This window comes from Rhinatrema bivittatum, chromosome 13, assembly GCF_901001135.1.
Source record: "Rhinatrema bivittatum chromosome 13, aRhiBiv1.1, whole genome shotgun sequence".
Lineage (NCBI taxonomy): Eukaryota > Metazoa > Chordata > Amphibia > Gymnophiona > Rhinatrematidae > Rhinatrema > Rhinatrema bivittatum.
The window spans coordinates 49,351,721-49,376,934 of record NC_042627.1 but is presented as its reverse complement, the minus strand read 5'-3'; the positions used below and the strand labels follow the sequence as shown (position 1 = coordinate 49,376,934).

General features: G+C 44.7%; 1 protein-coding gene across 2 annotated transcripts in view; it reads right to left on the bottom strand.

Moving 5' to 3' along the window:
• PYGO1 (pygopus family PHD finger 1) overlaps positions 1-25,214 on the bottom strand; it is a 51,346-nt gene that overhangs the window by 6,602 nt on the left and 19,530 nt on the right. The window contains exon 3 of one of the 2 annotated variants that reach the window (XM_029575041.1): positions 11,171-12,335. In XM_029575041.1, coding sequence (XP_029430901.1) covers positions 11,220-12,335 — 1,116 coding nt within the window. In that variant the 3' untranslated portion in view covers positions 11,171-11,219. Of the gene's footprint in view, positions 1-10,791; positions 12,336-25,214 lie in introns of those variants that run through there. The other variant, XM_029575040.1, reaches the window with a different exon arrangement.

Here is a 25,214-nt window from a genome sequence, read left to right as displayed (position 1 = left end):
CTAGAAAAGGTACAGAGAAGGGCAATAAAAGTGATAAAGGGACTGGAACAGCTTCCTTATGAAGAAAGGCAAACCAAGTTAAGGTCTTCAGCTTGGAGAAGAGATGACGGAGGAGCGATATGTCAGGTCTGTAAAATCATGAGTGGAGTGAAACAAGTAAGGAACAGTTATTTACTCTTTCAAATAGTACCAGGGCCAACATGAAACTAGCAGGTAACAAATTTAAAAAAAAATTGCAGAAAGTATTTTTTCACTCAATTAAGTGGTGGAATTTGTTGCCAGAGGATGTGATCAAGGCATCTAGCATAGCAGGATTTAAAAGGGGCTTGGGACAAGTTCCTAGAGGAAAAGTCTGTAAACAATTATTCGCCAAGTGGACTTGGGGAAAGCCATTGCTTATCACTACGAGTGAACAACAAGGAATCAATCTATACTTTGGGATCTGCTGGGTATCTCCGAATGATCTGGGCAGAGACAGGATGCTGGGCTCGATGCACCCATGGTTTGACCCAACATGGCGTATCATATGTTCTTAAATTCTTTATTGCTGAAATGGCAGGAGCAGGGAAGGTTATAATAGGGAAAATACTCCAAATCTTTACAAATGAAGTCTCATGGCACCGTAGCCCAACAAAGGCTGGGGTCAAATGAACTGGAATCCCAAAGGAAAAGCAAGAAAATGCCAAGAATACAAAAAGGAAAAAAAAACCTTCAACTTTTTAGCTCCTCCCTCTCTACAGCCGCATCATTTGTTACTGTATCTTCAGGGATGAAATATAAAAAAAAGTAGGAAAACTCATCTAATGAACATAAACCTTATAAAGAGGGTGAAACTGCAAGAAGCTACAAGATTTAGATGCTCTATGACATTTTAAACATATGAGTATTTCTTCCATTCCTCTCTTCCATTCAAGTATGATATACTTTAATAAAAATATAAAAGTAGCAGTTCTGAGGAACACAATACAGTATACTTGCCTGCTTTAATACACTATGGGGCCAATGTAACCCTGTGTTGAGACTACGTACTGAAATTCAGTGCAGCTTAACACAGGTGCTAAAAAAATTAAAACAGGAGTTAAAAATGTGTTCACAAACCAGAGTTCAAATGTGCATAGTAAAGGCTGATTGCACATTTTAACTCAGAGGGAGGGAGGCGTCTTGAATGGGATTTCTATGCATCATGTTCTGTGCACATATAAGAATTACATGCACACGATTTATGCATACATAAATGCTTTCAATGCAGAAAACCTTTTGTGCACATAAGTCATGTGCAATAAACATGCTTGTGTGTGAGAAAAACATGTTTTCTCCACATAAATCCCAATTACAGGTCCCAGCACCAGAACTCCTGCTTCTGCCTTTAGATTAATGCTAGTGCTGGAAACTTTACTCCACCTTTTAGACCAGAAGTAAAATTTCCAGTGCTAAGAAAGATAAAAATGGGTCCTGATAATTTTCTTTCCTTGAGTCCTGCTTGGGATTTCTATCCTCCTCATCTGCCGGAGACAGAGGACACACTCCCTTCATGACCTCATTCTCAGCCATAAAGGGGGAGTGGTTGTAGACCCTTGCCAGTAGCCTTCTGTCAAAGCAAACCAGACAAGGCCTCCTTTTACATAGCCCTTTTTTTTTCATGTAAAAAAAAAAAAATTGTCCCTCAAGGGAGAGTGAAAAGGGGGGGAAGGGAGAGTGAAGAAAAGGGAGGGGAGAGAGAGTGAGAGAGCTGGATACCTCAGGCATACTACTTGTGGCCTAGACTGGTCTAGCTTGTTTACATAAGCTACTGTAGTTGCACTAAGAGAAAATTCTGACTGCCTTCCTCTTTACCCTTGGCAGAAAGGTCTGACATTCTAATCTGATAGCCCTTGTCTCTAATCTGTTCATTGACCATATGGATTCCTCCTCTGACCAGTTCTGTTGGGACAGTTTCTCCAAATGGGTTTATTTTGCGCATACCTTGACAGGAATGATTCTCATTCCTAAGCTATGGCATGTTAGAGATGATCTCAGTTTCTCAAACTTACTGTTAACGCCCTTTTTAACATTTGCATTGTATCAAAGAGAGCCTCCTTCTGGAGTTCATAAGGTGTAATCTTAACAGACAACATATCAAGATGCACTTGAAAATTCTTCTTAATCAGACCAGTGACACTTAATATAATTGGGTCTATTTCTATATCTTTATGCCACATTTTCTTGGTCTCTGATTACATCTCTTGGTTCTTAAGTATCTAGGCTTTCTCCATTTGATCTACAGAATATTGACTGGGTACTGAAACCTCTAACAGCAATGCCATTCTTATGGTCTTCTCCTTCACTACCATACCTAGTTTTCACGCATCGATCTTCCTGCTGGTGGGACTAGGAATGTCCCAGGTGATCACAACTTTGTTCTTTTCTATTAGAGTTGTGCTCTCAATGTTTGTTTAGTACATCAGTATTATGTTTTTACACAGCTTCCAGTGTATAAGCTGTGCTATGTTATTGTGCTCTGTATGCAGGCCTTCTGATCTCAGCACATCTCATCTTATGACAAGATATGTAACCGTTTCCAGTTCTGTTGCACAAATCTGCATTTGTCCGTTTTACCAGTCTTTTCTATGCTAGCTGAGAACCATTGGATCCACAGACCACTATCCTGTGCTGCAAATACCAATCTTTAATCCATAGGTTTGAATTCACCTCTTCTCCAACATTGTGTAAAATCTTGATCCATGTGGGGTTGCTGAAATAGTTCTCTATACTTCCCACTGTACTTATGCTTGTGTCAATTATCTTTCTGTCTTTGCTGATCTGATTCTTTAGTTTTTTCTCATCTTGCTAATTCTGAAGCCTTTTTACCTTTTGTATACTGGTGGATCTTCAGTCATTCCCTCTATTCTCCAAAATGACTGTCCTAGCTTAAGGACTGCCACAGGATAGTTGATCGTTTTTGTACTCCCGTACTATTTTAGCATTTAGGTCTGTTGATGCCATTAAGTATGCCTTAAGGCCTATTATGGAAACTCTATAGGTCTAATCAATTTCAAAGATCCAAACCATATTCAACCCTAGGGATGTACAGTCTCAGCATGCACTGGCTCTTATAAATTACCTGATTGGCATGGGGCAGCTTTCTTGTTTTTATATCCAATTCTTCAAGGTATTTGAGGCTTGTCTACTATTCCAAAACTGTATGATAACCAGCTTGCACTTCCTGCATTAATAGCTTGTACCTTATTTCGTGCTGTTAAAGCACTCACGTTTCCTCCAAGGAGTGACTAGGTATGCATACATTTTTTTTGTGTGAGCAACAGCATTTTTAAACCAACAATTTGAGTAGCAATATTAGCGTTGCATTTCTAAATATATAGCACCAAGAAAAATTTGAGTGACCATGTAAAAACTGAGCGATGCTCCAAAATGTATGAGCTGATGCACTCAGAGGGAACTATGCTCTTCAATATCAGCTTCATTCTCCTATAGGACTCTTTACTCATCTTTTCTCTCAATGCTTTATGCTGAATTTTTCCACCTTTCTCTACTCCTAGATTTTTATATACACTTTCCTGATGAAGTTCTTTTATATTGCAATCTTCAGTCAGGGAGATGTTTTCAGTTTTGCTTAATTTTCCTTTAAAGAAAGTTGCCTGAGCACATTTGTCCAAGCCAAATGTCATCCTGATGTCATCTGAGAAATTCTTCACTACACGACGTTCTGCTAAATGAGCATCACAAGAACTGTAGAGTTTCAGATCATCAACAGTGAGATATCTTCGAAGGGGATTGATCATTCTGAGGTCAATATTCAAAGCCATTTAGATGGATAACTCACAAATTATCCATCTAAATGGCAAGTTAGCCATCTAAATATTTAGTTTTGAATATTTACCTCTCTAGGATTAAGGCTACTGCCGTAACTCAAGGAGTTAATGAGAGCACTCAGCGGGCTTAATGCCAAACAAAATAAAAGCAGTGACAATCTCCCTGAAATATTCCTTTTCATGGTGAACTTGATGTACTCAAAAAGTACAGGATTCAATTTGTATATATCAAGGCATTTTATTATTCAGGAGTGTGGGATGCTATCAAAGGCTCTCTTATAATCAATCTATACTATACTTAGTTTTCGACTATGCATACAGCCGGCCATAATAGCTTTATTCAACATCAGATAGTCTTTTGTTTCTTATGCTCCTCTCGTTACCTTTCTGACCTATTACTGAGATTTTATTAGAATCGATGTAGTGATATATTCTATCTGCATCGACTGCAGTGAACAGCTTATAGATTGTAGGCAAGCAGGTTACTGGTCAATAGTATTTTGGGGACATTACTTGGCTCTTCCTTTGGCAAGAGATGGGTTCGCCTTGTTATTAGCCATTGTAGAATTAATTTTGGCTTTTTGATCAATTGGTTTTTGCTGTTAACCAGATATTGATAGAGGAATCAAATATTTGAGCCAAAAGTTGGGCAATCCATCAGGGCCAGGGCATTTCAAATTTGGGGCCCATTTTAACCTGGTTTTCACCTAATTATTGTAACTTCAGACTATTCCAAACTTTTGATGTTTGCCTGTTCTATATCCCCTATATGGAAGGTTTCTTCCACAAGCCTAGGGCTGCTTGTACCCCTTGCTTGTTTACATAATCTACTGCAGTGGCACTGTCTGAGAGACTGCCTTCCTCTTACCCTTGGTAGAAAGGTCTGAAGTTCTAATCGGATAGCCCTTTATCTCTAACTTATTTACCCTCAGGATTCCTGCTCCAACAGGTTCCCTTGGGCTGTATGGCGCTGGTAATATGCTCCCCACCCTATCATGCTGGTGTCTGTGGTTAGAACAATCCAGTGGGGCAGCTCCAAGTCTACCCTATTTACAAGACTAAAGGAATTCAGGCATCAGTCCAGACACTTTTCCGCCATCCAGGAAACCAGGAGGCAATGCTCATAGTCCTGGGAAGTTGGAGACCAGTGTTCTAGCAGCAAAAACACTACTGGGCACATGTGCACCCTGGCCCACTGAACTAGGTCTATGGCAGTTGTCATTAGCCGCAATAGCTGGAAATAATCTAATACTCTGAGCACCTCTAGAGTGTGGAATATCCTTACTTGCCCATTATGTTTGTGATCCTCTTAGAGAGAAGGGTCACATGCCTTTCTACTGTGTCAAAGAGAGCATCTAAAAATTGAAAGGACTGTGAGAGTTCTTATGGCATGGTTTACCAGCCAGCCCAGTCTTTCTAGAAGCTGGACTACTGTGGCTGAAGCCTGTCGTTTCACCTGGGCTGTTTTTGCCCTGATGAGCCAATTGTCCAAATAAGGATGCACCATTATCCCATGCCAGTACCACTGTAACTGAGCTAATGGCACAAATATAACATAGTAACATGCATCTGGGATGCAGTAATCCAAAAGAGCTGTATGTGATGGGGGTAAAAAACTGTTGTACACGGACCAAGAGAGAGACCTTGGGGTGATCGTGTCTAGCAATCTGAAGACAGCAATGTGACAAGGCGATAGCTAAAGCCAGAATAATGCTGGGCTGCATAGAGGAATAACATAAGAAAAAGAAGGTGATAATCTCCTCATACAGGAGGTCTCACCTGGAGTACTGTGTTCAGTTCTGGAAATCATATCTCAAAAAGGAATAGAAACAGAATGGAAGCGGTCCAGAGAAGGGCAACCAAAATGGTGTGAGGTCTCTATCAAATCACTTTTGAGGAGAAGCTGAAGGACCTAAATATGTAAACCCTGGAAAAGGAGGAGGTGCAGGGGAGATATGATACAGACCTTCAAATACCTGAAAATTTGTAATTATACACAAACCTTTTCCATTGGAAAGGAAACAGTAGAACTAGGGTCATGAAATGAAACTTGGGGGGGTGGGGGGGGAAACGACGACTCAAAACCAACGTCAGGAAACATTTCATCACGGAGAGGGTGCTGGATGCTTTAAATTCCCTTCCGGAAGAGGTGGTCAAGACGAAAAAAGTCAAAGAATTCAAAGGGGCATGGGATAACTTATTTTATTTGTGTGTTTTATATACCGTCATTCCATGTGAAAATCATTAGTTCATAACGGTGTACAGGTTTGACATTCATAAATAAATAATAAAAAAACTGAGGTAGGCATTCGTACGTGTGGGTCTCTAAAGGCTAGAGCACAGAAATGAAGAAATGTGTGCGGTGGTAACCCTCTCAGTGCAACAGTTATTACCCTTTGCAGAAGCATGGGGATTACTACCCTCAACCAATAAGCCTTGATACTTTTGTCGCAACTGCAACATCACTTTCTGCTCTGACGGCAGGGGGAGAAAAAGGGGAATTGGATTCAGATGGCAACCAACACTGGCCCTGACCTTTACAGTCTCAGGGTACTGATATACAGACATAAGGGAAAAAGCATAGGACTGCTTCTATGGCCAAGTCCAAAAGCAAAGCAAGTCAGCATTGCTGGAATTTTCAGAAAGGCTCCTCATACAGTAAAAATGTTGCAAGCAGTAATTTTTTATGGATTTAACAGTTGCTTGTTTTTTTTTATTGTACATATTACTACCCTTATCATAAGGATTGGAGTAACTGCACAGACTACCCTTAAGAGAAATTTGGGGTGACCTACATGGCACGGTAGATACTACCATAAGAAGCTTGCTGGGCAATCCTTTTCTGTTGTCATTACTATGTTACCGTGTTATTTGCGAAGAACTACAGCCATTACTACCATGACCTTGGTAAAGACCCTTGGGGCAAATGCAAGTCCGAAAGAAGGCCTGGAACTATGCAAAAACAAAGACAACTTTGATAAGAAGCTCTGACAGGTATATAGATAAAGGCTTCAGCTAGATCCAATAATGACAAAAACTCTCCTTTTCTTACTGCCACCATGAAGGAGCTGAGAATCTCCATTCTGAAGTGAGATGAAAGGTTCTAACCCTTCTTTGGGGCTACAAAATACATTGAGTAGATTCCTTGTCCCCTTTCTTGGGGAGGGACTGGGACTATGGCCTCTGAGTCCCATAATATTTAAAGGGCAACTCTTACGTCCTCTCTTTTGATTTGAGATATGCAGGGGAAAATCATAAAGGCATTTGATACTGGGGAGATTTCACTTGATAATCCCTTAAAACTATATCCAAGATCCTTAGTAATCTGGGTCCACTCTGCTTAAAACAGTGATAGGCTCTGGCCTATTACTATTTAATTATCGCTTAAAGTACTAAGCCATTTACATCACATACATAATCTGCAAACAAAAGACACAACAGTACATCTCTGCATGAACTGAATCTTAGAATACATCAAAGTTTGGTTTCCTTAATCAAAAGCCTGTTTGAATAAAAATATTTTTAACATTGATTTAAATGTTTTCAAGCAGTCCATCAGGCATAAAACTTCTGGGGGGGGGGGGGGGGGAATTCCTTATAGTGGGAGCAGAGATTGAGAAGGTGTATTCATGAATATCGACTAAGCCAATCTTGTCTCATAGAGGGGATATCGAAGAGGCCTCTCTGGAAAGATCTTAATCATCTAGGATTATAAACTTGAAGAAAGGCATTAGTCCAAAATAAAGAGTTGAGTTTGAGTAGTTTGTGTACCAGCATTGTGATTTTAAATATTACTCGATAGTGAACAGTCATCCAATGGAGGTCAGCCAGCACAGGGGTAATATGATCCCTCCTGCTCTTTCCTGTTATTAGCAGGCCTCTGAGTTCTGGCTCTGATGGTAGTTCCTGGAAGGCCTGGACCAGTGTTCTAAAGTAGTTCCTGGAAGGTCTGAACCAGTGTCACACAAAACAATTAGCTTAAAAAATCCTAACTTAGTGACAGTGGCAATCTGGTGTAGAAAAGACACGAGTCAATCCAGATCCCTAGACTCTTCACACAAGGTAGTATGGGAAACACAAAACCCTCAATAGTATGGGATGCTTATTATTGCCTGAGGGATCCATTGGATATCATTGTGGAGGGCAACCGCTTCCTGCTGCAGCAGGTTGGCCTCTCCTAGGCCTTTTGGATCCTGAAAAGGAATGGGTCTTACTCCACATCATGTCTGGGGCGTTAGAACTGATGCTTTTCCCCTGCATTGATAACTGAGATGCTGTCTTCTAAGCCCTCGTGTACTTGACCGGCCTCTATCCTTCGAGAGTCTTTGGGCTTAGATTGCTCAAATCCTTTACAAACATTTCTAGATCTTCTTCAAATAGTAGCCCCCTCTAAAAAGAAGCTTACAAAGGCATATCTTGGGTGAGTCTCTACTGCCCAATTCCAGATCCAGAGTTGTCTTCTGATTGCCACTCCAGAGACGACCAATCTAGAGGATAGCTTAATCATATCATAGAGCATGTCTGCCAAAAATGCAACTGCCGACTCTGGGCATGCAGTTTCTTCACTTCTGGGTAACTGCTGAATCTAGCATAAGGCTGCTTGGACTACATAGCATCCAAAATTCAATACCTGGATTGCAACGGCCTATGTGGAAAAGGCCTGTTTTAGGATTGTTTCAGTCTTCCTGTCCTGCAGTTCCTTTAGGGTTGTACTTCCCTTCACCAGCAAGGTGGTTCTACAGGTTGCCGCTGACATCAGTGCATCAAACCATGGGATCCAAAATAGCTTGTTTTTTTCCTCCAGAGAGAGAATATAACCTTCCCATCACCCTGCTTCCTCTGAGCCTCACTTATGGGGCATCCCACTTCGCCAGTACCATCTTAGAGCTTTGCGTAGGGAAAAGGGTTTTGAGGCCTCCTTATTCCCTGAAGGATGGGATCACCTTCCACAGGATCTTCTAACTTTGGTGCCTGAAATCTTCAGGGCCACCTGCACACTGGAAATGAGGGCTAAAAGCTCCTCTTTCCAAAACAGCCTCATGATTGAGGAATTATTCTCCGAAGAGCTCTGCCCTCTTCCTGTGTGCTTGGAGGCATTCTAGGCTCCAATTCACCCACAGACCAGTCTTCTCCAGAATCCAGGTGGCTGTTAATGCTGGTGATGCTTTGGCCCTAACAGTGTTTAGATATTGCCCTCTTTCCTTCCATCAGTCCATGGTCTGGGGATCTCGAACTAGCAGTAAAGCCAGGTTTCTGCATAGCGCAGAAAGCCTGGAGCATTAATAGTACAAACTCCAGAACGAATTCCATTCGGCCCCTGCCCCGGGTGTTCAAATCTAACTCAAAGCCCTTCCCTGGAATTCCCTTCCTCCAGGGATGTTGCTAGGCCTGGCTGTCCTAGATGCAGCTGCTCTTCCTCCCCCAAAGTAGTTGGGGCCAAGTCAGCTGGTGGCCCAATCCCTTCCTGTGGGGCCTTCGCAGGGTCTATCTAGGGAGGCAGGGTCGGGGGCCCCCATTGCATGCCAGGTCAAAGGAGCCAGCAACACTGTGATCTTTTTAGAGCCACATGCCAAACATCTGTGGCCATGCAGCATTTCTTGCCCCCCCCCCCCCCCCCCCCCCCCAAAGCTGCCCACTGCACTGGAGGAGCTCTGGAGCCAAGCATTGACTTCAGCATGCTTCTTCCACTCCCAATTCCCCTACAAGGTCCCCATGGTACTCACCACCTCCAGGTGAGTAATTGTAAACAGTAGGTCGTGGTCTCATTACTTGCAGAAGTTCCCCTACCCAATTGTTCTCTCTCTTTTTTTTTTTCTTTTTTGCTTTATTCTGCTGTACAAACACTGGGAGGAAAAAGACAGGCGAGCCAAGACTGGAGGGGGCGAGGAGGAGAGAAGGCAAACTGATCTTCCTATATAGTTTGTTTGTTTTGTTTTTTTTAAATAGGGCCAGGTCCTCCAGGGCCCTCTACTCCTTAAAGCATGAGGTTCCCCCTATAAGGGATCCTAGTAGGCAATCATCAAGATCCTTCCTGGAGGCAAATTCACTGGGGAAAGTAGCCCATAGAGGAGTTGCCCCAGGAGCTAAGTGAGCTCTACAAGACCAAGGCCGCACCCTGACAGAGGAATTTGAGAAATCCATCTACACTTATCCACAGCTGCAGGAGACAAAGACTACTGACAAGAGCCTATGACCACTCCCCATTTATGGCCAAGAATGAGGTCATGAAAGGGCTGTGCCCTCTGTCTCGGGCAGCTGAGGAACAAGAAAATCCCAAGTTTAAAGTCTGGTCAAGGAGGAAAAAAGGAAATGTGAGTTAAGCCAGCACACCTCTCTGCACTGGTTGGGGGTAAACAATGCCTTCGTTAGCATCCTTGCATGGAAATCCCATGCTAAGTACTAGGCAGTTTTATGTACACATTTTTTGTGCAAAAAACTCCTTGCTGCATCAGGAGTACAGAAAACATGTGCACAACTGCAGGTAAAACTGTGCATTCTGCTGAGCACACCTTATTACACTGGGCCCTTTAAGCAGACCATTGAACCCTAAATTATACTATTAGGTACCAATAACTCCCCTTTCATCATCCTTTTCAATAGAAAACTGAATAAGTGAAATTTGGTAAATTCCATTCTTTCCAAGTTCACACCTAGCTGTTTCCTGGTCACCTTCAGAAATCTGCACTTAAAGCAGCAGCACTTCTAGAAAAGGAATCACCTGGCATTTTAAATTTTCCTGTTCTATAAAACTAAAACTGTTTACAGATGATCTGAAAATGGATCCAATCATATGGCTATCAGCTTCTCCTCTTCCCTCTTTCTCCTCCTCTGTAATTCATCATGCCCCTGCCACCACAAATGGAGCATAAAAAAGTACCTTGAGGTTGGGAAGATGTGAGTGCAATAATGTAGGGAGAGGGAGATTTCAGCCACCATTTAAACAAATCCTGGTTATTACAAAGTGTTGTACAAACCAGGAAAGTTAGATCACCATCGTACCTTTTTATTTCTAAGTGCCAGTTGGTTGCATGCTTGATTCACATTTTAACTCTGCACAGAGTATGTGGCATTAAAATAGACGCCAACCTTCTGAGACATATATAGCCACATATCATTCTAGCAACACATCTAAATTTAAGTGTATAGTTTTAGATCATTCAAAATGTCAGCATTAGCTTTTAGTGCACCACAACCTAGTTACAATTTCAATCCACACAGGTACACAAAAAGATAAAGGGCAAAAGGACCGACCATAATGTAAGTTTATCCATGACAAGTTATTCAAATATTAAAAAAAAAACAAAACACAAAAAGCACTTGATTGTCTACAGAAATATGAGATTTCTGATCACCAGTTTTACCTCGGTCATGCATAAGAATGTGGCTGCTTTTCTTCAATACCCATTGCCATCACCCATCAATATTCAAAGTAGATGGTACTGCTGTTTCCCTAGTGCGCATTAACTGGACATCCTTGTTTGACATACAAGTATCACAACCCCATACTGCTGAGGCTTCTGCTGTGAGAAGGCCATAAGCCGTTTCAGTCATGCCTGTACAGATCCGATGAAACCATTTTTGGCAAGAGGCCTCACACAAGATGGCATCTTGATCGTCATTGACTTCATTTGTACAAATTCCACATGGATAGACTGGGTCAGAAGAAGAATGACCACGCCGACTGCGATGCAGAGGCATTTTGTTGCTCTTTTCAGAAGCGATCCTTTCAGCAGAACCTCTGGCCTGATGAGATTTATTTCGTGTGCCATTTGCATGGCTACCATTGACATTATCAGCACTGTTGGGGTGGGTATTATCTTGATTTACTGCATTGCTCCTACTAATATTTTTTAAGTCGACATTTTCTTGACTCATATCTTCAGAGTTATGACAGCGTTGATGTGTAGCAGAGTTCTGATTAGAAGTTTTATTTGTTCCTTGATTAAAGTCTTGTTTTTGAGTGGATGTTCTGGGCTGATTATAAGTATTTTGTGATTGAATAAAAGAATAGTTTGATTCTAATTGTGGGTTGAAATTTAGATTGTTGCTTGGCCCAAAGTTGGATGTCGTATCAGAATTGGATGTTTGGCTTGAATGTTGTGGTGGCATGGGGTTGTAGTTCTCACCAGGACTTGGTCTAAAATAATGATTTGGCATATTAATATTTTGACCAATGCTACTATTAAACATTGGCTGATTTCCAAAACTGGAATTCTCATGTGGAGCAAAATTGAAGTTGGGGGGTCGATTAAAACCTATTACCCCTGGGTTGTGAGGAAATGGATGTGATGGGTTTCTGAGTGAATATGGGCCACGATATGGGGACGACATTCTAGGCGCCATTCTGAAAGTATTATAACCCCCAACACCTGGATAGCCTGGATTGCTAAAATAAGGGTTTCCTGAAGGAAGTGGTTTGTATGATGCAGTATTATAATTATCATCAAAAGGATTCGCAGCTACAAGATGGTCTGAACTTGGATTTGGTGGTGGAGCATATTCCGAGAGTGGAGGAAATGGGGACACCTGAAAATATTTAGAAAAAGAAACCAGTTATTACCAAACACTTTTTGAAGTCAAAATTGAGTAATATAATCACCCACTCCCCGAACCTCTTCCTCCAATACTGTTTGTTACCAAAAGGCTTCCTTTATTTATTTTATTTTAAACTTAAGGAAATTTAATTCTCTTTGAAAGTGGACCACAGGTTCTTAGTCTGCAAGAAAACTCCTATAGCTTTAATGTGCATAGTCAATCACGCCTACAAGAACACCCTCTCAGCGTTGCTGTTCTATCAAAGCTCCCACATGCTTGGGGCAGTACATACCAGATCCCTGAAACCTTTATTAGTTAACCTCAAAAAAGTTCTGGCCTACTTTCAAAAATATTTAAATTTCCTTAAACTGAAAAAAACAGGGGAAAAATACAAGGGAACACGCAGCAATACTTAGCTAGGGAAACAGTATTTTAGGCCATGGGAAAAGAGAGTACTGTACCTTCAAACAGAAGAAAGCATGGCACCTGAGCCAAGTCTTATGGCTGTTCTGTCATTCACAGGGCACATTAAGATCAAAATGTGTCATTTTGATACAAGTCACTCAAAGTACATGGATACATCAGAATCATATGCCAAAGACAAAAAGATTATTTAACACATGAAATATAGATCACTGTAAGCAAACCATATATAGAAAGCAAAACATATATAAAAAGATACACACAAGTGTATATACATATTTTCATTTTAACCTGTGACAAAATCCACCTATCAAGTTTCAATATATATTTACAGATGATCACTTTTAGTGCAACAGATAATGACATTTATATATTATTTAACATTTTACTAATTTTAGATATTATTCCTTGTCACACTATGATAGTAACTGTTGGTTGTGCTTTCATGTACTAAATTTAAAAATCAATAATGGGAATGGGAAAAGGAAAGAAGTATCCATTCTGAATTAACATACTAAATTTGGATCCTCTAGATCTAAAATAGGAAACTAAACACAAAGGGCCAAATGTACAAGGGGTAGGAAGCTTCTAGCTTGAGATCATGGAAACAAGGAAACATACAAAACCAAAAACCTTAATACACTTCACCCAAAAAGTTATATCAAGAGATTTCATATTCTGCGTAATTGGGGTAGAGGGCGAGGAGTATCTGAGAAATTTTATAAGAGCAGCTGTACCATACTGTGTCAGACATAAGGTCCATAGAACCCTGCATCCTGTATCCAACAGTGGCCAATCTGGGTCACCCAATAGATCCCAAATTCCTTGTTGCTCACTCCCAGGTTTAGGCTGTGGCTTTCTCTAAGTCCACCTGGCTAATAATTGTTTGTGGACTTCTCCAGAAACTTGCCCAAATCCCTTTTAAACCCAGCTATGCTAGATGCTTTGACCACATCCTCCAGCAACAAATTCCATGCCTTATGTATCAAGTGAAAAAAAAAACAAACCTGTAAAAAGTGTTTTAAATCTGAAACCAGTTAATTTCATGAAGTGTCCCCTAGTCTTAGAACTATTTGATAGCGTAAATAACTATGCCCTATTTACCTGTCCACTCCACTCATGATTTTATAAACTTCTATCATATAAACTTCTATCATATCCCCTTCCTAGTTGTCTCTTCTCCAAGCAGAAGAGCCGTAACCTGTTTTAATCTTTAATCTTTCCATCCCCTTTTATCATTTGTGTTGCTCTACTCTGTACCTTTTCTAAAGAAGAAATTACTTACCTGATAATTTCTTTTTCCTTAGTGTAGACAGATGGACTCAGGACCAATGGGTATAGTATACTCCTGCTAGCAGTTGGAGACAGATCAGATTTCAATCTGACGTCAGCCCCTAGTACATATACCCCTGCAGGAAGTGCAGCTCTTCAGTATTCTCCTCGAAAAGCATTGTGGATATATGTGTGACTGACTGATTAACTTAACAATTTGGATAACTTCATAACTTGGTTAAAACGTTAAAACTTGATTAATTTGAACTGGTTGATTGACTATAGCTAGAGACCGCCAGTGTACTCAACCGGAAAGCGTCGACACTCGGCAGGGTGGATGCCCTAGGTAAGTGAAAACATGGCTTACCCTTGAATCATTTGAAAGACCATGTGAGACGGCAGCCAAGGGTGGGATGCCGAGTCCATCTGTCTACACTAAGGAAAACGAAATTATTAGGTAAGTAATTTCTCCATTTCCTAGCGTGTAGCAGATGGACTCAGGATCAATGGGATGTATAAAAGCTACTCCCGAACCGGGTGGGAGACTGCCCGTGACCCACTTAGTATTGCCCTTGCAAATGCCGTGGCCTCCCGAGTCTGAATGTCTAGACGGTAGAATCTGGAGAAGGTATGGATGGAGGATCATGCAGCCGCCCTGCAGATCTCGGCAGGTGACAGCATTCTAGTTTCTGCCCAGGATACTGCCTGGGCTCTGGTAGAATGGGCCTTGACCTGGAGAGGTGGTGGCTTGCCAGCTCCTACGTAGGCCGCCTTGATGACTTCCTTGATCCAGCGGGCGATGGTTGCCCGCGAGGCCGCTTCCTCTTGTCTCTTCCCGCTGTGAAGGAGGAAAAGGTGGTCCGTTTTTCGTACGGGTTCGGACCTTTCCAGGTATCTGGATAAGAGTCTGCCAATGTTGAGGTGGCGTAGACTACGGACTTCTTCCGAATTCTTCAAGCCATCCGTCGTTGGTAGTGAGATGGTCTGGTTAAGATGGAAGTGTGAGACCACTTTGGGGAGGAAGGAGGGAACCGTGCGTAGTTGGATGGACCCTGGGGTGAGTCTGAGGAACGGCTCACGGCAGGACAGTGCTTGTAGTTCCGATATGCGGCGGGCTGAACACACCGCCAGCAAACACACCGTCTTTAAGGTTAACAGGCGGAGGGACAGGCCTCGGAGGGGTCTGAAGGCGGTTCCCGCTAGGAAGTCCAAAACGAGATTGAGATTCCACAGAGGTACCGGCCACTTTAGTGGTGGGCGAATGTGTTTGACTCCTTTCAGGAAGCGTGACACGTCCGGGTGAGAAGCTATGCTGTCGCCCTCACTCTTGGAGCCGAAACATGACAATGCGGCCACCTGTACCTTGATGAAGTTGAGGGACAGACCCTTCTGTAATCCGTGCTGTAAGAATTCCAGGATCACGGGAACTGTAAATAAGCGTGGCTTGATGTTGTGTTCTTCGCACCAGGCTTCGAATACTCTCCAGATCCTTATGTACGTTAGCGATGTGGAGAACTTGTGTGCTCGGAGGAGTGTGTCGATTACCGCCCCCGAGTATCCGCTCTCTCTCAGGCGAGCCCTCTCAATAGCCAGACCATAAGAGAGAATTGAGCTGGGTCCTCGTGGAGGATCGGACCTTGTTGTAGCAGGATCCTTTGTGGGGGCAGGGGTAGGGGGTTCCCTGCCAGCAGTCTTCTCATGTCTGCATACCAGGGTCTTCGTGGCCAGTCCAGAGCCACCAGAACTAGTCCCTTGTGTAGGTGTATTTTGTGAATGATTGCGCCCAGTAGGGGCCATGGCGGGAAGGCGTAAAGTAGGGTTCCCGGGGGCCAGGGCTGTACCAGAGCATCGATCCCTTGAGACTGCGGTTCCCGCCTGCGGCTGAAGTATCTGGATACTTGGGCATTGGATCTGTTTACCAGAAGGTCCATGTCCGGTGTCCCCCACTGAGCCACTATCATCTTGAAGGCTGTGGGTGACAGCCTCCATTCTCCTGGGTCTAGACTTTCCCTGCTGAGGAAGTCTGCCATGATGTGGTCTTTCCCGGCGATGTGGATGGCGGAGATTTCCTGGAGGTTTGCTTCCGCCCACGCCATCAGGGGGTCTATTTCTAGGGACACCTGTTGGCTTCTGGTTCCCCCCTGCCGGATGATGTAGGCCACTGTCGTGGCGTTGTCCGACATTACTCTGACCGCTTTGTTTTGAAGTCTGTGAGCGAACCGCAGGCAGGCTAGCCTGACTGCCCCTGCTTCTAGGCGGTTGATGTTCCATCCCGCCTCTTCTGCGTTCCACTGCCCTTGGGCAGTTAGCTCCTCGCAGTGTGCTCCCCATCCTCATAGACTGGCATCTGTGGTGAGTAGGGTCCAGGTTGGGGAGGATAGTCTTGATCCCCGGCTCATGTGGCTGGCCTGCAGCCACCACCGTAGCTGGGTCCGAACTCTGCCTGGGAGTGATAGACGTATGGTGTAGTTCTGGGACCGTGGGCTCCACCGTGATAGGAGTAAGCGCTGTAGGGGCCTCATGTGGGCTTGCGCCCATGGCACAACTTCCAGTGTGGATGCCATCAGCCCGAGGACTTGCAGGTAATCCCATGCTGTGGGACGAGGATCGTTCAGCAAGGTTTGCAGTCGGTTCCACAATTTTGATCTCCTTATGGGGGTCAGGCTGACCTTGTCCTCTTTGGTGTCTAATCGGACTCCTAGGTATTCCAGCGACTGTGAGGGTTTGTGTTGACTACCCATCCTAGGCTTTCCAGTAGAGTTATGACTCTGCTGGTTGCTTGGCGGCTTTCCTCCAGTGACTTTGCTCTGATCAGCGAATCGTCCAGGTAAGGGTGAACAAGGATTCCTTCCTTCCTCACTGTTGCCGCCACCACCACTATTACCTTGGTGAATGTCCGGGGTGCTGTGGCTAACCCAAAGGGTAGTGCCTGGAACTAGGATGGGCCTGAATGTTCCCTCTTTCTTGGGAACGATAAAATAAATGGAATAATGGCCAGTATTTAATTCCTGTGGAGGCACTGGGGTTATGGCCTCGAGAGCCAGTAGTCTGGACAGTGTAACTTCCACTGCCGCCCTCTTGGAGGGGTCGTGGCAGGGGGACTCTACGAACTTGTCCGGAGGGGTTCGTAGGAAATCCAGGTAGTAGCCCTCCTGAATGATGGCTAGGACCCACTTGTCCGAGGTTATTTCGACCCATCTGTGGTAAAATAGGGCTAGTCTGCCCCCTATGGCTTCTTCCCTTGGATGGGTCGGCTGAATCTCATTGTGGGGTGCGGCTGGGGCCCGTACCCGAGCTGGCTCCCCTCTTGTTATGCTTGGTCCGAAACGACTGGTTCCTGCCCGTAGGGCAGGGCGCTTGATAGTTGCTCCTGTAAGGATTGAAGCGCTGCGAGTTTCTGCCCCTGGAGGACCTGGGGAAGTGTGGAGATGTAGGCTCTCTCTCTTTGGCTGGCAAACCACAAAAACTGAATCTGTCTGCATCAACACTTCTCAGTATTTGCTTATCTGCATTAAACATACACTGAGCCTGTTTGTGTCTGCATTCCTCAAGCTCTTGCTTTTTACAGACAGACCTTGCTCTTAGCACAGAAACACAGAATGCTTGCTCTCTCTCACAAAGATAGTAACATGAGTTAATCATAATAATCCGTAGCAGCTATGTCTCCGAGAGTATTGTTGTTATGAACAATGTGATTGTATACAGATATATGTAATGTAACGCAGGACAATAAAAGGGCCTGCCTGAAGTGACTTCGGGATGGCTTCCTGACTTCCTTAGAATCCTGTCTGGCGTCTCTTCTTTCCGTGCGTCTCTCATCACAACAGGAAGGGACGCTGGTTTCTCTTCGTCTTATCTTCGGTAGTCGCGGCAGTGGGGACTCGCCCCATTTGTCGGCCAGTTTCTCTAGTTCGCTGCCGAACAGGAGGTATCCTTTGAAGGGCATCCTTGTGAGGCGCGTTTTGGAAGATGCGTCGGCCGACCAGCTTCGGAGCCAGAGTTGCCTCCTGGCAGCCACCGCAGATGACACTCCTCTGGCCGCTGTGCGCACTAGGTCGGAGGCAGCGTCCGCTAGGAATGATATCGCTGGTTCCATGTCTTCTCCCGGGGTGTTGTTCCTGGTTTGTGATAAGCAGGCATGTCTCACCATGGTGCAGCAGGCCGCAATTTGTAGAGACATAGCGGCAATGTCAAATGACTGTTTGAGGATGGACTCCAGATGTCAGTCATGTGCATCCTTGAGCACTGTTCCTCCCTCCTCTAGGATAGTGGTGCGCTTAGGAGACCGCGCAGACCATGGTATCCACTCTTGGGCATGCAAGAAGATCTTTGGTTGCTGGGTCCAGAGGGTACAGGGCTGCCAAGACTTGTCCCCCTTTGAATGCGGACTCCGGAGCATTCCATTCCAGGTCAATCAGCTGTTGTGCTGCTTGTAACAGAGGGAAGTGGCGAGAAGTCTGTCGAAGACCCTCCAGCAGGGGGTTCGGTTTAGGTTCCCCTGAAGTACCCGGGCCCGGAATAGCGAGCTCCGTCAGACATTGATTGACCAGGTCCGGGAGCTCGTCCTTTGTGAAGAAGCGTCTCATGGTTCGGTGAGGCTCTGTCCCCAGGGGGAGCTCCCCCTCTTCTAGGGGTTCAGCTTCCTCCTCAGAGATGTCTGAGTCCCTATAGGTGGGGCTTCTGGGTAATGGGAGCCTGTGCCTAGGTCTTGAAGGGCCTAGGGCATGTGGGTCCTCCGGTGGAGCATGTGGCTGGTCAGCCAGAGGTTCAGTTTGCATTTGAACAAAGGCATGAATCCCCTTGAAGAACTCCACCTATGATATCGACGCTGGATCAAAGCCGAGGGGCGCTGGTTCCTTGGGGATCCCCATCTGTGGGGGGGTCCCCCGGGCTTGGTCCGGGGTGCCCCCTGAGGAGCTAGAACGCGGCCCTGGGTGGGACTAGCCCTGAGCTGGATCTCCCAGGGCCTCCTCGCACAGGGCGTCGGCCTCCTCGCTTTGTGCGGCTCTGATGTGGCATGCTGGGCAGAGGCCTTGCGCTTTAATTTCTGTTCCTGGGGGTGCCATGGCTGTCGGCGCGTAAATCTTATGCGCTCCGGTGCGCTTAAAATGAGCGTGTAAGTTGTGCGCGCGGTTGTGCCGTAGATATGCGCTTGGCTCTGTACGTGCAAGTTATGCGCGCAAGGATTTATGCGCACGTAAGTCTATGCGCATAAGTGCTTTGTGCGCCTGACTCGGAGATGTGCGGTCGGGGGTGAAAGGCGCGGCGAGTAGGCCAAGATGGCGACGGCGGGCAATATGGCGACCCCCCTCGGAGAGTCTCCACGTGGGTAGACTCTTGGAATAGCCGGGGCCTGGCCCTGCTAGGGCGGATCAACATGGTGGCACTGGTCCCAGTCGGTGACCTGTGCTCCTCCTGGATCCTCAGAGACCGGATTCAAGTAGAAGATTTCTACCTTACCTTGTCTTCGGCGCTTCCCAGTTTCGTCCCGGGCGGTCTCCAGCTGCAGGGGGAGAGGGCAAATACCTTCACCGCCGCGCTCGAGGGTGCACCCGCTGCCTCTCAGCCACGCCCGAAGGATCGGGGGCTAGGTCCTTGCCACGATTCGGCCACCGGACAGAGGCTCACCTCCGAAGGACCACGGAAATCACCTCGGGAATCTCAACTGGGGGAGGGACCCGAGGGTATCACCGCAGGAGAGCGGGGCTCGTCTTCAGGTAGGTTTTCTTCTTTAAATTTTGGGTTTTCTTCTTTGAATTTGATCTAACGCTTGAGAGCGTGCAGATAGTCCCTAACTGCTATGGAGACGGAAAATACTGAAGAGCTGCACTTCCTGCAGGGGTATATGTACTAGGGGCTGACGTCAGATTGAAATCTGATCCGTCTCCAACTGCTAGCAGGAGTACAGTATACCCATTGGTCCTGAGTCCATCTGCTACACGCTAAGAAATTCTGCTTTATCTTTCTTGAAAATGGGACAACCAGAATAGCATACAATATTCAAGGTGCATTCGTATCATAGATCTGAACAGAGACATTATGATAGTCACTTTTTTCTTTTCCATTCTTTTCCATATAATTCTAAACATTCTATTTGCTTTTCTAACCACTACATACTGAAGATTTCAAAGTACTGTCCACAACGACTCCAAGATACTGAATACTGCATTGTGTACCTATAGTTAGGATTATTTTTTCCTATGTGCATCACTTTGCACATTAGGTCCCATCTGAACATATGTTGTTGTCATATTGGATCAAACCGAGGGTCCATTAAGCCCAGCACCCTGTTTCCAACAGTGACCAATCCAGGATACAAGTACCTGGCAAGTATCCAAACCAGGGATTGGCAACCCGAGGCACGAAAGGCCAATATTAGTGGTACGGCAGCAGTAGCACAGCAGTGAATATAGCTGAGTGGAAACTTTGGCCACCGCTGCCATTACTGAAGCATCAGGCAGTTTGCTATGGCATTGCAATACCCCCACTCTGGCAGCAAGAGTCACATTTAAACGAATGTCATCTCCTGCTGCCGCAGGGCCAGTGCTGCAGATCTTATTGTGAGACTGGCTTCGCGGCAGCAGGAAATGACATTTTGTAATGCGACTCCTGCTGCCCCCACCTCATGCTCTGGGGGTGGAAGAGAGAGAACCCCACTGGCCACCAGTGGACATCATCTGGTTGGTGGCAGAAGACAGAGAGAGGACCCAGCAGTTAACAGCGGATCAATTCTCACTGGCAACTGAAGAGAACCCTAGGCCTGAAAGTGTGTGTGCGTGATTGCATTTGGGAGAGAGGGCGCGTGTGCGTTTACATGATTGTGTGTGGAAGAGAGGGTGCATGTGTGTGATTGCATGTGGGATAGAGAGCGTGTGTGCATGCATGTGAGAGAATGTGTGTGGGTGTGTGCGTTGTGATTGAATGTGGATGGAAAGAGAGTGGGTATCTGATTGCAAGACAAAAGGTTCTAGCGCCTATCTGTACTGAGTTACATTGTGAAGGAGTTAAATTTTCCTTATTTTTTTGCATGATTGTGTATTATTCAAGATGGAAAAGCTGTTATACCTCAAAATCAGGAACAAATTGAACAATTTATGGTGCTTTGGGGCACTAGTTACTGTGCTGGTGCAGTCAAGTCTTTACAGTTGCTGTTGTGAAAATGTACTTTTGGCTTCTCACCTTTCAACACAGATGTGAGAACAAGAAACTGGTAACTTGGATCTAAATCACTCTGTGCTTCCATGTGAAACTGTGTGTGAGAACTATGCTTTTTTATTACTTCTATACAATTTTGTGTACTTCCAGATGGAAGAGTGGCTAATCTGATAAATTAGGATTCACTGGAACAGCACCATTTCTGATATTTTTGGATTTCTTTGATGCTGTGATAAAAAAAAGGAAATAGCTTTACACTTTTATTTTTTTTTTTATAATCACTGTTGTGAAAGTGCATCTTTTGAATTTTTTTTTTGAGCACAGAAATGCAATCAAAGAACTGTAGTATTCAACATTCACATAGCTTTGTGAATTCATGTGGCAGTATTGCTATCTTATAATTTATATGGAAGATCATTATATTTATGAATCAACCAGACTACAATCGGTGGCACTGAGGAGTGTTTTAATTTTTGAGCAATGATGCTATTCTATTCTATTAATTTGCAAGAGTACGCATATGAGCTTACTGAGTGCAAGGGGTAGAGGCTATTTTTCAGTGGTTGCAGATGTGAGCTATGATCTGGAGATGCTGAGACCACTGATGTGACCAACATCTACATTTTTCTTTGTTTCATCTTTACATCATACAGCACTGTATTTTGGAATTGTGCTAAGCTGTCTGCTAATGACTGCATATGTGATGCTTGCTGCCCTCTTGGTTGGCGTGGCATTTTTTCTTTTGCCCTCACTAATACTGCTATTGGCTTCTAGATGCTCAAGCTTTGACCTGGTTTCTCATCAAGATCCCACAGCTAAATCATAGGAAGAATAGACTTAGTTGGATGCAGTACCTTGGAGCTTTTTTATTGTCTTGTGGTATTACTGTGTGAAGTGTGTGTGGGGAATGTGTTTTTCTGTGCAGACTTTTGTTTTATAAAGAAATATCTCGGAGACCACGTGATGTGGTGAACGGGGCCGGACGCATTGGGCACCGCTCCGGGGATAGGACCCCCCTAATCCCACTCCATCCGTCCTTCTGTACAATTTCTGCCGGAATTCTTGCTCCTACGGGTGGCTTATGTCGATTACTAATTATATGCATAAGTCGCCGGTGACTATGCCACCAAAAACAACAAGAAAAGAAAAGGAAAAGCCAGGAGGCCTTGGAGCCAAGATGGCGGCGGACACGGGGACCGCGAGTAGTGGGGAACGGAGCCCTGGTGCGCAGCAGGCGCATCCCACTACACTGGAGCTGCAAGAGGCGATATTGCAGGCGCTGGAAAGTAAATTTACAGGGCTATCTGAGCAATTGACGACGATGCAATCTGCTCTATCAGATTTTGCTCCCAGGCTCGACCAGGTTGAAGGCCGCACGGGAGTTTTGGAAGATGACGTACTTGCTCTCACAAACCGGGTCCATGTCCTGGAAAAAGAACTGGCAGACCAAAAAGACAAAACTGATGATTTGGAGAACCGATCAAGGCGGTCTAACTTGCGGCTGCTCGGCTTCCCGGAATCTATTCTAGATCAGAACCTCCGTTCTACGTTGATGACTTGGATTCCAGAGGCCCTTGGGTTAAGCGAGCTACAGACCCGCTTTGAAATCGAGCGGGCGCACAGGCTGGGGCCGCGACCTTCCGACGCCGGGCTGAATTCTCGCCCGCGGATAGTCATCCTAAAAATCTTAAATTACCACCATAAGGAAAGTGTGTTACAAGCAGCGCGGAAAATACCTGATCTGCAGTTCCAAGGGCACCGCATCCGCATGGCACCGGATTATTCGGTACGAGTCACAGCGCAACAGAAGGCTTTCTCGGCGGTGTGTAATTTACTTTTTGAAAAACAGGTCCGTTTCATGCTACAATTTCCAGCGAAACTGAAAGTCTACAGGGAGGGGCGCTGGACTGTGTACTCATCCCCCGAAGCCACGAGACAACTTCAGGAGGACTTAAAAAAGTGATGTACTGTAATTTGGAAGTTCTTTATTTACTGTTTATCTGATTTAAGCACGAATAAGGGTGTGGGGGAGGGGGGTCCTATGCTCCCAACACATCCCTGCGTGCTCTCACTTCAGGCTTAGCCTGTGTAAGGTTAGTAGATATGAGGGGGAAAGGGGGGGGGTGGGGGTGGCGGGGGTTTTGTTTTTTCCTTTATTTTTGGGGTATTGCACGGGGAGCCGGGATTGTTGGAATGGTTTTGGAGAAACGGGTTGTGGCTCACTATAGTCCTACGGTAGCGCGTTTGGCGTTGTTGGGGGGAAGGGGGGCTAGGCTGGGGGCCTCCCTTTTCTTTCTCATTGATGTTATTCCGGTATGTAGCATTGGAGGGGATGCTGGATAATGGGCTCCACATATAAAGTGGTATCCTGGAATGTAGATGGCCTTGGTAGTCCTATAAAAAGGAAAAAGGTTTTTCAGCACCTGGCCCGTCTTAACACGCATATAGCGTGCCTCCAGGAAACACACCTCAACATTTTGGAAAATAAAAAGCTTTGTAGGGAATGGGTGACTACTTGCCACTTTGCCCCTGCGGTTGGTCACAAGAGGGGGGTAGCGATACTGGTGAACAAAAATACTCCCTATATCATTTCTAAAGAAGTGGCGGACCCGGAAGGCAGATTTATTCTCATCACAGGCATGTTAGAGGGACAACCTCTCACTATTCAATATTTACCTTCTCCCTCTATGCCAACTTCTCACCGACCTCAATCTAAAGTTTTTCCTATACGCAGATGATATTCAAATCATCATCCCTATCAAAGACACATACTCTAATACTCTTGTCTACTGGGAATCATGCCACCAAAAAATCAAACTACTCAACAGTCTACACCTCATCTTAAATTCCTCCAAGACTGAGATCCTGCTCATCTCGCCTGAAAACACCACCAACAACAGTATACTTCCTACCAATCTTCCTACCACACAAACCAGAGACCTAGGAGTGATAATAGATAACCGGCTAAACTTCAAGGCCCACATCAACAAAACAACCAAAGACTGCTTCTATAAACTCCAGGTCCTGAAAAGGATAAGACCTCTTTTCCACGCTCAAGATTTCAGAACGATCATCCAAGCAGTCATATTTTCGAAACTGGACTACTGCAATTCCCTATTGCTAGGTCTACCTTCATCCTACTCCAAACCACTACAGATGGTTCAAAATTCAGCTGCCCGTATTCTGACAGGCGCAAGGAAAAGAAACCACATTTCACCAGTCCTGAAAGAGCTTCATTGGTTACCCGTATACTTCCGCATCATGTATAAAGCCATAACTATCACCTATAAAACTATTCATCAACTCACCACTCTCGATCTCCAATTCCCTCTCCAAGTACACAACTCTACTAGACCTACCAGAGATGCTTACAGAGGTTCCCTCCTGGTTCCCCCAGTGAAAACGACCAAACACATTACCCTAAGAGATCGTGCCACCTCCACAGCTGGCCCTCTACTGTGGAATTCCATTCCTACAGACCTCAGACAGGAGCCCTGCCTCCCAACTTTTAGGAAAAAACTTAAGACTTGGTTATTCAAGCAAGCTTTTCCGGACACAACCCAATGACTCCCAAAACACCTTACCATTTGTATATAACATTTATTTTGTATACTACATTTAAATTGTACATTGTTTAACCATTTCTATCCTCTCTTCTCTTTTTCCTTCTCCAAGTTTGGCCTCCATTGTTAAATGTAACTGTACCTTCTGTCACCTCAGTTCTGGTTCTATGTTTTTTTAAGTTCTATGTATTTATTGCACCCCTGTTCTATGTAAACCAGCAAGATATGTTTTCATGATTGCCGGTATATAAAAACTCTAAATAAATAAAATAAATAAAACTATTTGTAATGTATATGCCCCTAATACTGCCGATAGGAAATTTTTTGGGCATCTTCTCTCTCAGGTTATAGAACACCTTCAAGGTTCCTTGATTCTGGCGGGAGACTTTAATGGTGTCTCTGATGCAACCTTAGACAAATCAAGTATCCCTAGCAGCTATAAAGTACCAAAAGAATC